We start from the raw sequence: 15837 nt of genomic DNA, 5'->3' as shown, positions 1-15837 counted from the left end.
GGTAGAGATCGTCTTTCCAGAATTGAAAGAAGAGTCAGTCCCTAACTCACCTTGAGAGACTCATGGCATTAAGAAGCTTGGAGAATCTGCTTCTCCCGACCTTCTAGCAACTCAAGGAAAAGCTTGAGATATTTAGAGAAAGATCCTTGATTTAAAATGAAAGGGCATTTATTTGTTAGTGACTTCCAATAAGAAGAGTCATAACCCATTACAGAAAACTTATAAAACTTATAAAAAGTATTTTTAAAATCACTCATAATCCCATTACTCAGAGAAGCATATTACTAATATTTTGTTGCGGTCCTCCCCTTTTCCCACATGTTCCCATATACCTATATATATAATTTTGGGGGGAGATCATAGTTTTATAACTTGCTTTTTTCACTCAACATTATCTTGAGAGCATCTTCTCATTTCATTACATACAAAAAAAGTAAACATTGTGTGTATGTCTGCATAATGGTCGGTATCCAGACCAAGCAGGGATCTCTGTGACTTCCTCCAGAATGCAGTCCTTCGGCCTCCCGTCAGAAGCAGAATCAAGGGGTGACCCAAGGTGGCAGTGCTTCTTGCAGGCTTATTTCCTCAAGTCATTCATCTTTAGGGACTGAGATGGAGCAGCACAGCCTCTCAAAAGCAAAGAAATAGATGCCAAGAAACCGGAAGTGTACCGTGCCGTGTAGGGCCATGTGGGGAAGCACCAGAGGCAGTCAAGAAGCAGAAGGAGGGGAGGGAAGAGTGGCCGAGAGCCTTTACTGTGGTTTCTGTGGAAGGAACGGATGAGGCAGAGTTTACAGGCTTAAGATTGGCTAGTTTGAGTAATTCCAGTGGACTTTGGGGCAGAAGGCTTTCCCAAGCTGGCCCTGGGATGATTTGGGCAAGGGCGTAAGTGGTCTTGGGTGTGAGAGGAGGTGGTGGTGATGGTGGTGGTGGCAGAGTGTAAGCTCTGGATTGGTTGGTTTGCATATGAAAGGTGTGCTCACAGGCTAGTTACCATCTCTAGGAATTGGCAGTCTCTCCGGGGCCAGTAGGGCCCCAGATATCAAAGCATGAGAAACATATAGTTAATCCAGGGAGTCTGCAGCAGAGATGGGTGAGTAAGGACATCCCCACGTCCACGCAGAGCTCAGCGTGGGCCTTATCCTCAGGGTGGCAGGGGAGAGGTTTACTAATAGCAGCAGAAGGAGGAAGGCAGACAATCCAGATGGTGGAGAACTTCCTGAGTTATCCGTCTCTGACTCAGCTCTGCCATCAGCCTGCTGAGGGACCGGAAGCAAGTCCCTGGCTCCCTGGGCATCCGCTGGCAGTGCTTGCCCTTCAGTGGCAGGAGAAAGGGGGAGAGGGGGATGGACATTTCCTGTGTGCCAGGCACTGTACTGGTGCTCTCTCCGAGATTCTCATCTACATCCTGATCTCAGCCCCATCACACGTGTACTGCATTTTTATGCTGATTTTGCAAATAAGGAAACTGAAGCTCAGGAAAGTGATGGACCTAAGTTAGCTAATGAGGGGCAAAGAAGGGATGTGAACCTTATTCTGAAATCCTCTCTGCCTGAAAGCCACCAGATACACTGCCCAAGACCTTTTGGGATCATTGAACCGCCCAGTGATGAGAATATAAGTAATGTTGGGGATTCAGGAAAAAGGGAGACTGAGTGGAGGCTGGCAGAGGTAAGGCTGGCACAGCCTTGTGAAGGCAGTGGAGGGGCTGGCTGATCACAAGGAGATGCTGCTTGGTCTTAACTTCCTTTGAGAATGTCTTCCTGCTGTCTGTGGATTGTTAATTCATTGTATTGTTCTGGCTTGGTAAGTGAGTGGCAGCTACCGAGGGAACCTTGGGGCTGGATTTTAGTGCCGTGGCCTTTAGATACCACCTAGTTCAAACAGATTGTTTTAAGGAGGAGAAAAAAGAGACCCAGAGAGGGGAAGTGATTTGCCCCAAGCCACACAGCTGGTTTAGAGGCATATCCTAGACGTGTCTGCAAGTCCCCCAACTCCCTGAGAAGCCTAGGCTAAGTCTTCTCCTAATTATCTTTCTGCATCTTTAGAATCTGGAGCTTAGTAGCAGCCTGAGATCCTGGCCTCAGATGACCCAGTGGATTCCAAAAGGGTTAGTGTCATTGGCTCTGGTTGCAAACGATGATCTTTGTGATAAGACATCAGACCTTACTTACTGTTGTGTGACTGGAAAAAATGACATGAGTTACAGCCAAGGTCATGGACTTTCTCATGGCCCCATACTGACACTGTGCTCTCAGTTGCAGACAACAGAATCCATTTTAGCCAAAGCAAAAAGGGATTTATTTACTTATTTGTTTTGAAAAAGGGATTTATTAAGGATTAGCTAGCACAGACTCATTGGGAAAGCTGAAGAAAGACTCTAGGCTGGCTTCCAGGAATGCCTCCCCAAACTGCGTTGTGAAATTGGGCCACCATGGAAGCTGCTACCTCTGATATAATCTTGAAGGTGCTGCCACCACTGCAGTTTCCAAGAACCATGTCATTAGAAAGAAAAAACAAAACAAGACCAAAAAAAAAAAACCCTAAAAAATTTCCTAAATATGTAATTATAATATTTTAAAATTAACTATTAAAATTACAGAGCAAACATTTACAAATATAGTATTTTATAGTATTAAGTATGAAATTATATTTTTTAAATTATTTAAAATACAAATATTTTAAAGAGAAGTCAATTTATTGGGTAAATATCTTAGTATTTCTAAAGCAGCACATACGTTAAGTTTATGCACGTAAGTTCGGCGTGTGAGGATATACGCGAAACAGCTGCTTCCGCGTGTCGGGAAGGTTTGTGGGAAATGCTTGAGGACTGCGTTTATGTTAATTCCCTGGTCGTGGCTCTCAGGGCCCAGCAGCAGCCCTGGGGCCCCACCCCACTTCTGATTCTCCAGGGCTACCTGTCCACAGGCCATTGACCCAAGTTTAGACAGGCTTGACCCTGCAGGATCCTTGATTCTGGGCTGTCATGGGATCCCACCCTCCCAGCTTAATCTGCTGCAGCATCTTCCGGCAACCTCCAGAAAGATAGGCCGTGAGGAGAGGGTACCCCTGGCCTCTGCCCCGGAGGCCGCCTTCTGCCTCTGTGGCCGGGCTCGGTGTTTTGTCTTGGCAGGAACCTTCCACCCACTCCGTAGTCGGGCAGGTGTTCCCTGGGCTGGTGTGGCTGTGGGAGGCCAGAGGGCCCTGTCCAGGGGACACCAGCTGTCCTGTAGGTAATTGGATAAGAGCAGTCTTGCGCCTACACATCGTTTCCTGTCCCAGCTCTGCCACCTGCCACCTACGTGGCTCTAAGCCAGTGAGTTAACTCCCAGGGCCTGTTCTGGATGCTTGTGGTAACCACTGGTCTGGCACACTGGCTATAAAGATTGATCATGCTAAGCGAAATGAGTCAGACAGAGAAAGACAAATACTATGTATCACTTAGAGGTGGAATCTTAAAAATACTACAAATGATTGTGTGTGCAAAGCGGAAACAGACTGACAGCTATAGAAAATAAACTTGTGGTTACCAAGGGAAAGGGGGTGGGGGGAGGGGTAAATTAGGAATACGGCATTAACAGATACAAATGACTATACATAAAATAGATAAGCCACAGGGATATACGGTATAGCCCAGGGAATTGTGCCCGTTACCTTGTAATCACCTACAATGGAATATGATCTGCAAAAATACTGAATTGCCAGGCTGAATACCTGAAACTAACATAAAACTGTAAATCAACTGTACTTAAAAAAAAAAAAGAATGCTTCCAGGTAGAGCGAGCTTGGAGGAGAGGGAGCACCTGGCCTCTGCCTGGGGGCCCCCTTCTGCTGGGGGGTGGCTCTGACACGCCCGGAGCCAGCTGGTGTGGGAGACGGCTTGGCTCCGCAGCCCTGACAGCGAGACCTGAAGTGCCGTCTGTTTAGCCTCAGTTTTCTCAGCTGCCAAATGGGGAGAAATCTCAGTCTCACCTCGTCACAGTGTGAGCATGGATGTCAATGAGCTCATGGGAACAGAAATGCTTTTTACAGTAGGAAAAGCACATTGTGCTTTTTCAGCTCTGCTTGTGGCTGTTGTCATGTGACACTTTTCCCAAGAGGAGAGGAAAGGAGAAAAGAGCAGGAAAGAGCAGGACCAGCTGAAGGCCGGGAGCCTCCATGCCCTGACTCCCAGGGCTGCCTCCATCAATGACTGGTCACAGGAAGAGCGCTCATGAGAACATGCCCAGAGCATCCTCCCTCTCCCTCTCGGCCCCTACGTGGAACCAGACCTGCTTCGAATGACATGATTTACTGAAATGGATTCATGCCCTAAATGCTCCCGGGTGGGGGGGGTGCTGTGGGTAATCAGCCATCCAGTGATCAAGCCAGAGGGCCCCAGCCGTCCTGGAGACAGGCTCCCATCAGCCGTCTGCTGGGGTGGGCTGGTTTGCTCTATTAGTTTGACCGAACACCTGTCTCTCCACCCTCACCTTCCCAGTGAGAGCCCCAGCAGGGCCCTGAAAGTCTGGCCACTTCTCTGCACAGTAACCTCTGTTCCTGTTGGTTCCCAGGTACTTTGAATTTTACGAGGGCCCTTTCGAGTACAACTCCACGCGATGCCTGGAGCTGAGGCACGAGATCTTGGAAGTGAAGGTGCTCTCCATGTGAGTGCGGGTGGGTGGCGGGCGCCCGGTGGTGCACGTGGGGATGGGCAGAAACGGCCGGGGCTGGGCGCGCCCACGGAGATGGGACACTTGGTGGATCACAAGAGAGCAAGAATTAGGTCTGCTTCTCGGGGCCTCTGGCGTTTGGAGAGCCCTTGGAGGGCCGGACGCAGGGATGACTGTGCCTGTTTTATGAAAAATGCCAAGTTTGCAAGGTCACCTCTGGTGACTGGGCGTTTCAGTCTCCGGCTCAGTTATCGGTTTCCACGATTGTCATCACTGGGCCCGTCTTGTATGGAGATCGAAGAGGGCACGGGAGCATCTCACCTGAAATTCAGTACTTTGTGGTACAGGCTGAAGCATTGCCCTCTTGCTAGCGCCTTTAAAAATTTTATTTGGTAAAAAATTTTTTAAATTTTTGATTATTTAAAGGAGAAAGCATTCAAGTGGTGCCAAAAGGAATACAGTAGGAAGTTCCCTTCCCACAGCCGCCTCCACCCCCCACCCCAGTTTTCCTCAGAGGCAACCCATGTATCCTTGAGCATCCTTCCAGAGAGTCTGTGCCAACTGGCACCTACGTGTGCATATCTATTACCTTTTTACTTTTACACAAATTACAAGAGAACTGTGCTCCCCCCTCTGCACTCAACAGTATATCACCGTGGCTCCTTCACAATCCAGGCGAGGAAGAGCTCATTATAGGCTAAGCACGTCAGTGTGCTGTGTGTGCCTCCCTCGCAGGGCTGCTGTGAGTTTAGAGGAATTTGTGTCGTGTTTATCACAGAAGGACGTGTGTTTCTTTGAAAGCCGTTACCATTGACCCTTGAACAATGTGGGTTTGAACTGCGCAGGTCCACTTACATGCAGGTGTTTCTCAAGGAGTACTTCAGTGGTGCTACAGAGGCCGGGGGTGGGGCTGAATCTGCTGTTGCGGGGAAATCTTGGATGTGGAGGGAGGATGACAAGCCACATGTTGTTCAAGGGACAACGGTGCGTCTGGAGGTGGAAGAAACAGAGTTGATTCAGAGCCAGGGGGTGTGGGTGCTTCTGTGGACTCATGGGCTCCTGACAATCCCCAGGACTGCCGTCCACGGCCCACAGGCAGGAGCCACTCCTCTCTCAGCCGTTTGATTTGATTTCCAGCTCACGTGGGTCGCTGAGCGAGCCTGAGCCTTGGGGTCAGACAGACTTGGGATCCAAAGCCCACGCTGGGCCTTAGCAGCTCTGCATCGTTATACAAGTTACTTAACCTCTCTGAGCCTTTCCTTACTTATACAAACGGGGTCACTACGGCCTACTTTTAAGGGTGGCAGTAAAGACTAGCTGCAGTAACGTGTGTATGTAGCCGCACGTGCACATCTGCAGCAGCACAGTCAAGGTTCATGTGCGCCCCCCATCTCCTCCCTCCCCTTTCTTACATTTCTGGGACCTGCAGCAGCAGCTTTTCTGGGCTGTCATTCACAGACTCCATGAGCAGAGTAGCGCAGGCAAGCTCTGGGGATAAAGGCAAACGTCCAGCGGGGATCAGCCGCGTTGATCATGGTCCCTCTTCTGACCTGGGGTCTCTGAACAGGGGGAGCACGAGAGGCAGCTCACCCTCCAGCAGCCCCACCCGCCCTGGGCTGAGCGCGCCGTGGACAGAGGGAGGAGTTCGCTGGGCCGAGAGGGTTCCAGACCGAGGGGACGGTTCGTACAGAGGCCCGTGCTGGGAGGGAGCCCGCTGCATCCCAGGCTCTGGGTGCAGCGTCAAGGGGAAACAAGCCGTGTCGCTGGAGGGGCAGGCGGGGCTGGGCCGTGTGGAGCTTCGCAGTGCAGACTGGAGTCTAGATTTTCTCTGTATCCGAGGGCAGTGGGAACGTGGGAAGGGTTTCAAGCAGGTGGTGGCGGGGAGTATGATGTGATGGGCGTTCGATACACTCCACCGGGCAGCTGTGACTTAGTGACGGAGATGGCTGCCCAGACCTCAGTCAGGAGAGCCTTCACCTCTTCTCAGAATTCTAAGGCCCTTCCGTGTCTCACTCTGGAAGGCCAGAGCACTCTCGTGGAGACCATACCTTAGGGTTTTCAAAGGGTAAGTAATCAGTTTTCTGAATTACAGAATACAGGCGGTTTCTTCATGGCTACTGCAGTGAAGTAACTGAGGGACCCTACAAACCGGCCCTCCTTCTCTCACGCCTCCCCCGCCCCAGCCCTTTTCTCGGTGTTAGTGTGAGTCCCTGCCTGGGTCAGCTAGGGCCACCATAACAAAGCACCCCAGACCGGGGGCTTAAACAATGGGACTTTGTTTTCTTACGGTTCTGGAGGCTGGAAGTCCAAGGTCAAGGTGTCGGCAGGGTTCATTTTTCCCAAGGCCTCTCTCCTCGACTGGTACGTGGCCGTCTTCTCCCTCTGTCTTCCCAGAGTCTTCCTTCTGCACCTGGCTGTGTCCCAGTTTCCCTTTCTTACAAGGGCATCAGTCATGTTGGATTAGGGCCCACCCTAGTGAGGTCATTGTAGCCTAACCGCCTCTTATTTCCAAAAAGAGTCACATTCTGAGATATTGGGGTTTACGGCTTCAGTATATGAATTTTGAGGGACATACAGTCCAGCCCCTAATAGTCCTTATCACAGCTTCTATTTAGGGACCATATTAGAGGTTACCTGGCCCTTTGTTTCAAGCCTAAATCTCAACTCTTGGGTGTGATGAGAACCTCATTTCCCCTGGCCATTTGTGCCCATCATTTATGACCTCTGCTCCGAGTGGTTCTGATGCCGCCTGGGCACCGGTGGGCTTCCTTGTGCTTTGGCCCAGAGCCAGGGCCGGTGCTCACGGAGGAGCCCCTGAGTCATCGGGAAAAGGTTAAATCTCCATCTGTGAATGGAGCGGGCTGGACAGACGTGCTCGGGGGCCCTTCAGTGCATGGATGTCAGCTAGCATTCTGTGTGAGGAGACCAGGAGGTGTGTGATTCATCCGGGAATGATTCTGATCCAAAATTACTCTGATCAGTGGGAACAAATCAGCCAGCCAGAAAACCCCCTCACGGAAAAGGCCTCCTTCCCTGACAGTGTCAGATGCATGGGGAGTTATTCTGATGATTTGTTATGAAAGCGCATTGTCCTTAATATTTGTAAAAATTATTTACGATTAATTTTCATCATCCTAGGGCTTCTTTGCTCACACCCAGATGGAGGCCGTGCCTGGGATCTGAGCCTGGGGCCTCTCCTGCCGCCCCTTCCCCGTCTTTCTGGGGCGGTGAGCCCTGCACAGAGCCCGCTCCCGAGATCAGGACAGAGGCTGGGAGCCAGGCTGGCTGGGCAGGGCTCTCCGGGCTGGGAGGCCCCTTTGTGCCCAGGCTTCTCTGCGTCTTGCTGTCTGACCCTGCACATGCTCAGGACGCGTTTGTTAGATGAATAAGAGAGTGGACAAGACCCAGGTGGGAACACAAGAGGCCATGGAAGAAAAGGGGGAGAAAGAAGCAGGAGAATGAGACGATCACCATCTCCTGGGCATGGCTAGAGAAAATCTATTATTACTATTAAATTTATTATTACCAAAGCTTGTAGTAATAAAAGAGCAGCCGCCCCCTGGCCTACCCCGTCTCCTCCATCCTGCTCCTTTCATCTCTTGGCTGTTTCTTCCAGTGATTACCTCCTGACCTCTCAGTACTGTTCTCACCGCATTGAGCACTCACGGACGTCCTGTGCTTGTGGGTGAGAATTCAGCTCCTTTACCCGCCCAGACCCTCCCTGCTGTTTCCGGTGAGGGGTACTGCTATTTTTAGTTCTTCTATCTATAGATCGCCGAAGTATCCTATTTCTTGTTCTACCAGATATTGGCGGTTACCTCTTGATCCTGTACTTTGTAAGATGAGGCTATTAAAATTACCCCAACTTTTTCGTTCCAGCCTCTGTCATCTTCTTCTTCTGTCATCCGTGAGTTTACCTTTAGAATGCCAAGGCTGGTACCACTGACGTTCTGTTTGTAACCACAGCAAGCTTTTTGGGGGTTTTCTCTAGAGGCTGACTTTAAAATTTGAAGATCAGAAAAGAGTGGTTCCCACCTGCTTGTACATGGAGCTTCTCATCATCTTTTCCCTCTTGAGCTCTCTGTCTCTATTATGTCCTGTGTTTTTTTTCCTGCCTCTCCATCCAGCAGGCATTCCCCCCAGGGTTTCCCTTCCGCCTCTCGCTCCAGCCTGGACAGGCTGCTCTCTTGATGGGTCACACGCCGTTGTCCCGAGACTGCCCTTCTCTGCCTCCTTAGGTTGGATTCACCCATAGCTGCTTCTTTCTTAGTTTACTTCTTCATTTTGCTTCTACCCATCTTTAACTAAATTCCCCCAAAGGATGGGTTGTACAATATATCCTTGTAGACTCCTGCTTCATTTTTCTTCATAGCACTCACCACTCTCTGACGAGGCATTATGTATCTGGGTTGTTTTTCTTTTTCAATTGTGATAAGAATTGTAACACGAGACCTGCCTTCTTAACAAAATTGTAAGTCTGCGGTGCAGTGTTATTAATTACAGGCACTGGGTTGCACAGTGGATCCCTGAGCTTACTCGTCTTACGTAACTGAAACTGTGCACCTGTCCAACAGCAACTCTTCGTTTCCCCTTCCCCAAGCTCCCGGTAACGGTCACTCTGCTCCGTTTCTATGAAATTGACTATTTTGGATGCCTCCTATGCGTGGAATCCCGCGGTATTTGATCTGCTGTGACTAGCTTATTTCACTTAGGGTTATGTCCACCAGATTCATCTAAGTTGTCACTAATGGTCAGCTTTCCTTCTTCTATAAGGAGCACACAGATCTTACTTTACAGTTAAGTATTTGCCTTTTTGGGGTATTTGCAGTTTTTACAGAAAGCTTCAAATTTTCCCTAAGATGTGCACATAGGTGGATAGACATGGGACTCTGCCTATAATTCAGAGGGTTCATGGATTCCCTTAAGACCTTCGGTGGATCCCAGAGTAAGAACCACAGTTACAGTAGTTTTTGGTAACACCCAGCTCCTGGCATCTATTCACTTCCCTACCCATGACCACACCAGAATGACCTCCTTTAAAGAGCACCTGACTGCCCCAGTGCCCGAGGCCAGCCAGCTTTGAACTGGGACACAGCTGGGTGACCCTGGAAAGCTGTAGAATGCCTGACCATAGGATGTGGGGACTGTGGGAAGTCAGGAGAGAAAAGTCATGGCTCTGCTTTTAAGGAACTTACGATCCATCTAGTATCTCCCAGCATTCCTGAGAACTGCAGCCAGAGGTGTTGCTCAAAGGGGAAAGGGTTCTGTGATCCAATCCTTTTTGCTGGTTTCAGTGAATGCGAGAATCCTACATGATCTGGACATTCCCTTTCCAGGAAGTGCTTTGGGATATCATGATGCTGAGATGTCTAAACCCGACTGGCATAAAGTCTTGCAGATGGTTTGTTGAGGCAAAAGGAGCACGTCTCAGACTTCTCATCATTTCGTATCTGTCACTGGAAATTGTGACCTGCTCTTGAACAGAGGGAAGGAGAAGGGCGTGCCCTTGTAACGAGCCCTACTGCGTGCTGAGCGCCGTGCGGGGTGATCTCCAGGCCTTCCGTTAGGGAAGTGGTCTTAGGCCCTCTATAGGCAGCTGCTCCTGGGAGAACTGTGTAGGCCCTTGGGGCTGGGAATGTAAGGAAGGAGGTTTTAAAATGCACTGGGATTTGTTTTGATCACATATAGTCCGACACACAGACACGCAAATGACTGTCGTGAAGGAAGACATTCTTATGTTCACAGATCCCTAGAGACAGGAGGCACCGCACACCATGCAGGGACTCATGGGGAAGCACCGGGATTGGTCAGGAGGCTGGAGGGGTGAGACCCTTCATTTTGGTTTTCATGGGAAGGAATGGACAAGGTGGACAAATGTTCAGGACTGGCTAGTTTGAGTCATTTTGTCGGGCTCTGAGGCATAAGGACCACCGCTGGTTGTCTGATCCCTGGCCCTGGGCTGGTTAGGGCAGGGGGCTAGTGGCTCAGTTCATAAAGGAGGTGGTCGAGGGTGGGGCTCTGGATTGGCTGTTGTGTGTGGAGGAGGCATGCTTGCAGGAGAGTGGTTTGTTACCTCTAGGAACTCACAAGGCCCCAGATGCCAGAGATCACAAACATAGCAAATTAGAAACTACAGTTAACCGAGGACCAGCCCAGGACTTGACTTAAAGGGGAGCAGGAAGGAAGCATGTCTGGGGATGATGACACTGCCCGGCCTGGCCCTTCACACACTCTTTGTTTGTTTTGGTTTTTTTGTTTGTCTGTTTGTATTTATTTTTTCATGCACTCTCTGTCCTCCACTCCCAAGGGTGAAGCAGTCGGAGCTGTTCGACAGGTGGAGGAGCCTCCAGATGTGCAAATGGGCATTGAACATCTCTGAAGCCAACCAGTTCAAGTATCTATGACTTACCTGTCCCCCCAGCCGCCCCCCTTGTGTGGTCCTCGGGCAGCCTCTTTTAGCTTTTCCTGGTCCTGCAGAGCCCAGCCCCCAGGGGCATCCTCCCCGGAGCTGGTCCTGATGGGGCTTTGGAATCTGGGGGTTGGGGAGGTTCTGGCTCAGCACACAGGCTGAGGCTGGCACCTTGCTGGGCGCTGTCACCCACATTCCTGCCCTTGGTCCTGGCGGTAGCCCTGCACAGTGCTGTCATCAGCAGTACAGCCCCTGACAGTGAAGTGATGTCCTTGAGGTCTCCAGCAGGCCCGTGTGTTAAGGCACATTAAGCGTCTTTCATGGCCTTGCCGTGCTCCCCACCCCGCTCCTGGGGCAGCTGCTCTAAGTCAGCAATCCTCTCCTTCTCAGGGCACTTGGGTGCCCACAGCGTAGACCAGACATCTGAGCCCTGCTGTCGATTACTTCTTAACCAAAACTGACAGATGATGGGCTCCTAGGAGGCAACAGCTGTATCTTAGAGTTTTGCCTTTGAAAGCTACGCAACTAGCAGGTCGCCACACTCTTAGTGATTCACGGTGAACTGTAGGGTCCTCGCCACTCCAAAATTCTGTGAGTTTGTGGTATGATTTTAGTGCAGATAAACCTTATCTAGTGGAATTGACAGGATCCTGGGGGTGAGTATAAATGGGATTTCAGCAACTCAGGTCGTAGGTTGAATGTACTGAGGAGCCATCTGCGTGCAGAAATCCTACACGGGAAGCTGTGAACAGCAAATAACACCAGGTATTTTGCACTTTCTTTGTAAGTCACTTGCTCCAGTTTGCTGCAATTCTGGGTCAAGTCTGGAGGCAGAGTGGTTTTCAGTGGCATGTTTGAGAAATGTGCCAGCAGCTCCAAACCAGAGGGCTCTGTGAGACTGCAGAGACCCACCCATCACAGAAGGAGGACGTGGGGAGCAGGTCCAAGATCTGTGCTGCAGATACAGCCCCAAATCCGTCTTTGGAGAGAAGCATTAATGCGGGCAGTGCATGGCGGGGAGACTGGAGTGTCCCGAGTGTGTGGCTGATAAGCACTCAGCGTGAATGAGGTCAGTGAGATGCCAAAGGATGTCCAGGCTGAGAGCTGGGCCAAAGCCTCATCAGTGGGATTCACACATCTAAGGAAGCCACGAAGCCACAGGAAGATGCAGCAAGAGAAAAACTGGGATACATGTGGGAGCCTTTGGCAGGGATCAGCCAGCACTACCCAGGGAGTGGCTCGGAGGGAGCTGAGACCCTTCTGGGGTGACAGAATGGTTTCAAGTGTGGGGAAGAGAGGTGACATCAGGTCTTGCTATGCTCTAAATGGGAAAAGCTTCAAGGCTTCCTTCCTTCAGAAACCAGGTTGCACTTTCTGCAGGAAATTTTCCAATATCAACCCACCCTCCCAATTTCTGACTCTCCCCTATTCCTAAGACAGTCTCTAAAGGATGGAAATGGCACATTTCTGTGCGTCTTGCTTTTTGACCCCATCAGGCAGGGAAAGTAAGCCTAGTTGAGAGTCAGACGTGGGGGCCAAGAACGAAGGAAGCGCTCTCACCCCTGGGTTTTCTGTAAGAGCTGGACAAGGGCATGCTTCTGGGAGGCAGTAGGACCCTTAGCGGCTCTTGTGAACGCTCACGTGAGGCCTGTTTCAGCCTGTGATTGACGGGAGCTGGTTGTTGACCATCCGTGTGTCTGATGTTGTGCAGGGTCCAGAGAGGGAGGGGCCCTGCCACCGGGAGCTTTCATTCAGGCGGGGGTGGGGGTGGGGGTAGGCGGGGGTGGGGGTGGGGGTGGGCGGGGGGGAATTGGCAGATGCTGAAGTGAGTGCTGCCCAGTCTGTGCTCCAGGCCTTCAGAGGCCAGTGTGGCCAATGGGGACGGGGCAGCTGGGAGCTCACGGAGGGCGACCTGGCTAGACCCTGAAAGGCTTGGGCATTGGGAGGACTGTTGGAGGCAGGGGACAGCATGAGCAGAGGTGTGGGGTGGGAAGGGCTGGGTGGGAGAGGATGGTGCCCCCTGGCCTCCCTGGCGGGTCTCAGTTCCGTGACCCCCTCTGTTCTCTGAGAGGCTCTGCTCTGCCCCGGGTCACTGATCTGTCCCTGTCTGTCTCCTGCCTGGCAGGTCCACTCTGTCCAGGTGCTGCAATGCCCCCTCCTTCCTCTTCACCACCCAGAAGAACACTCCCCTGGGGACGAAGCTCAAGTACGAGGTGGACACCAGCGGCATCTACCACATCAACCAGGAGATCTTCCGCATGTTCCCCAAGGTGCTGCTTTGGGCGGGGCGGTCTGGGCGGGGCAGTGGAGCTGACCCAGTGGCGCCCTCTGGGGCCATGTCCGTGCAGCTTGGCATCACTGTGCCGTGATCCTGCGTCCCGCTGTCCTGGCCCTGGCTGGCCATTCCCTTAGGCTCGGTGGACCGCCCTCTGGGGTTCCATCTGAGCACAGTGAATGCCGGCTGGCTGTTATTTGAGTAACTTTTGGCAAGAAAGTGGTTGTAAAGTTTTGGTTTATTGCCTTGCTTGCAAAGAACATCCTGAAACTCTGGGAGGATGATTAATCATTTGTCCCCCACCCAAGGGAGGCACAAGAGCAAAAACACACGCAAAGGTTGTGTGCACAAGAAATCGCAAACTGTGCAAAGCAAGGCCCTGAAAGATCGATCTCGTGTTGGATGACCTTGGGCAGTCCTCTTGTGTTTTAAGGCCTCCATCTCCTTGTCTGGAGCACTAGGGTTTGGACTAGGAATAGGTTTGGCTGCTTAGAACAGAAAATCTAAAAAAGCAGAGACGCAGACAAGATAACACTTAATATTGTTTTTTCCTTCACCGATAAGAAGTCTAGCGGTAGGCTGTTCATTCAGGGCCGGCCTGGCGGCTCCCTGGTCAGAAGGACCACAGGATGAATGACCCACATGAGCAAAGTGTTCAGGTCACGTAACTCAGGCGCCCGCACTCACTTCTGATCGCTGCATCGGATGCTCAGAGGAGGATCCTGGAGCCTGCGTTTTCAGCTGATTCTGATGGTTACCATCTGAAGAGGAGGAAGGTTTCAATAAAGTGTTTATTTTCATTTTATTTTATTTATAATTATTTTTTGGGGCGGGGAGGTAATTAGGTTTATTTATATTTTTTTGGAGGAGGAGCTGGGGATTGAACCCAGGATCTCATGCATGCTAAGCATGCGATCTACCACTTGAGCTATACACTCCCCACTCAAGGCGTTTATAAACACCTCCTGGGAAGTGTGGGGCCCAGGGCAAAGCTTAGTGGGTCCAGTTTGTAGAACTGTTGAGGTGGGGCGTGTCCAGGTCTCTCTGGATGAAATATGAGGGCGTGGGGCGCCCTGCTTTGGGGGAGTGTTTAATGACACCAAGCCCAGAATTTCGCTATATTCTTGTTACTCGCTCTGGATGCTCTGGTGTGTTTGTGCCTGGGGGGCACCAGGGAAGAGCTGGAGGTGGAGAGGTGTCAAATGTACTCTCCCACGGCGGTGCTGGGGTACAGTGGGGTCCGAGCCATCTTTACAAGGTGGGTCTTGCAAGGCCTGGAATGTGAGGCTGGTGACAGCAGGTGAACTTGCATCTCATGCATGTCATGCCAGTGGGTGACACACAGCTCAGTTATGAGCTATGGATCCAAGGAGGGCTGTGGGTATGGACTGCTGAGGCCCAGGGAGGGAGAGCCGGGGTTGGCAAACAGGCAAACCATATGGCCTCTGTCACCACCACTCACCTTTATCGTTCTAGCGTGAAGCGGCCGCAGACATGAACGAGCAAATGAGTGTGGCTGGTTCCCCATAACACTTTAGTTCCTATTAGACACTGAAATGTGAATTTTATATGTTTTACACAGCACAAAATATTCTTCTCTTGATTTTTTCTGACTCTGAAAAAAATGTGAAACCTGTTCTTAACTTGCCAGCTGTACAGAAATAGGGTGATTGGTCAGATGTGGCCTGCAATTTGCCACCCCCTGAATTAGAGCATGTGACACAGAAGTGTTTCCCGAACTTTCCTAAGGTAGTTCTTTGGCTTTGTTAAAAAAAAAAAAAAAAGAGCTTCTCTGGCTCCTACCTCCCCTACCCTGAAGATTCTGATTCTGTGGTTCTGGTATGGAGCCAAGAATTTATATTTTCAGAAAGTACCCAGGTAGTTTTTGATTTATAGAAGTGTGGGAAACACTGACAGCGAACACAAAAGCCCTTTATGATCTCTCTGAAGAGGACTTGGTTTTTTCTCTTTCTATGGTAAAAGTTAAACAGCACAGTTTACCCCACTGGCCATGAGATGCCCGTCTTTTCCCTGTCCTGGTCCCCGGTCCAGGGAGAATGTGCCACGGAGGATGGTCTCCCAGAGACGGGTGCAGCATCTCCCCTAGATTTAGCCTAATTCCTGATGACTCCATTGTAGTGGGGTTTTCCATGATGCTCATCTGGCAGATGGTCCCAGCGGAAGCCCCAGGTGCTGACTGGGGCCACCGATCAAGCAGGGCTGGCCAGCTGGTGTGAGCTAGAAGGAAGGCTGCCCGGCAGCGTCCGGGTGTCAGAGACGGAGGGGCCCTTCCGGGCCATCCAGTGATACCACCTGGTCCCTCGTGGAGATCCCTCTGGGCCAAGCACTGCACTGTGTGGGCTTTCCATCCACACCTGTGCTCCTCAATATGGGGCTGGGGGTGGGGGCATTTGGCAAGGTCTGGAGATGCTTTTGGTTATCACGACAGGGCGGCACTCTTGGCATCTAGTGGGGAGAAGCCAGGGATGCTGGTGAACATC

At 51.0% G+C, this 15837-nt stretch overlaps 1 protein-coding gene across 3 annotated transcripts in view; it reads left to right on the top strand.

Annotated features, from left to right (window-relative positions):
- Window positions 1–15837, top strand: part of ST8SIA5 (ST8 alpha-N-acetyl-neuraminide alpha-2,8-sialyltransferase 5) — a 50525-nt gene that overhangs the window by 29467 nt on the left and 5221 nt on the right. For 2 of the 3 annotated variants that reach the window (XM_015249662.3, XM_072952140.1), the window contains 3 exons: window positions 4554–4646; window positions 10960–11046; window positions 13187–13331. In XM_015249662.3, coding sequence (XP_015105148.3) covers window positions 4554–4646; window positions 10960–11046; window positions 13187–13331 — 325 coding nt within the window. The remainder of the gene's footprint in view (window positions 1–4553; window positions 4647–10959; window positions 11047–13186; window positions 13332–15837) is intronic. The other variant, XM_072952141.1, reaches the window with a different exon arrangement.

Source organism: Vicugna pacos, chromosome 30 (genome assembly GCF_048564905.1).
Source record: "Vicugna pacos chromosome 30, VicPac4, whole genome shotgun sequence".
Classification (NCBI taxonomy): domain Eukaryota; kingdom Metazoa; phylum Chordata; class Mammalia; order Artiodactyla; family Camelidae; genus Vicugna; species Vicugna pacos.
The sequence above is the reverse complement of the archived record's forward strand: the minus strand, read 5'-3'. Positions and strand labels throughout refer to the sequence as shown.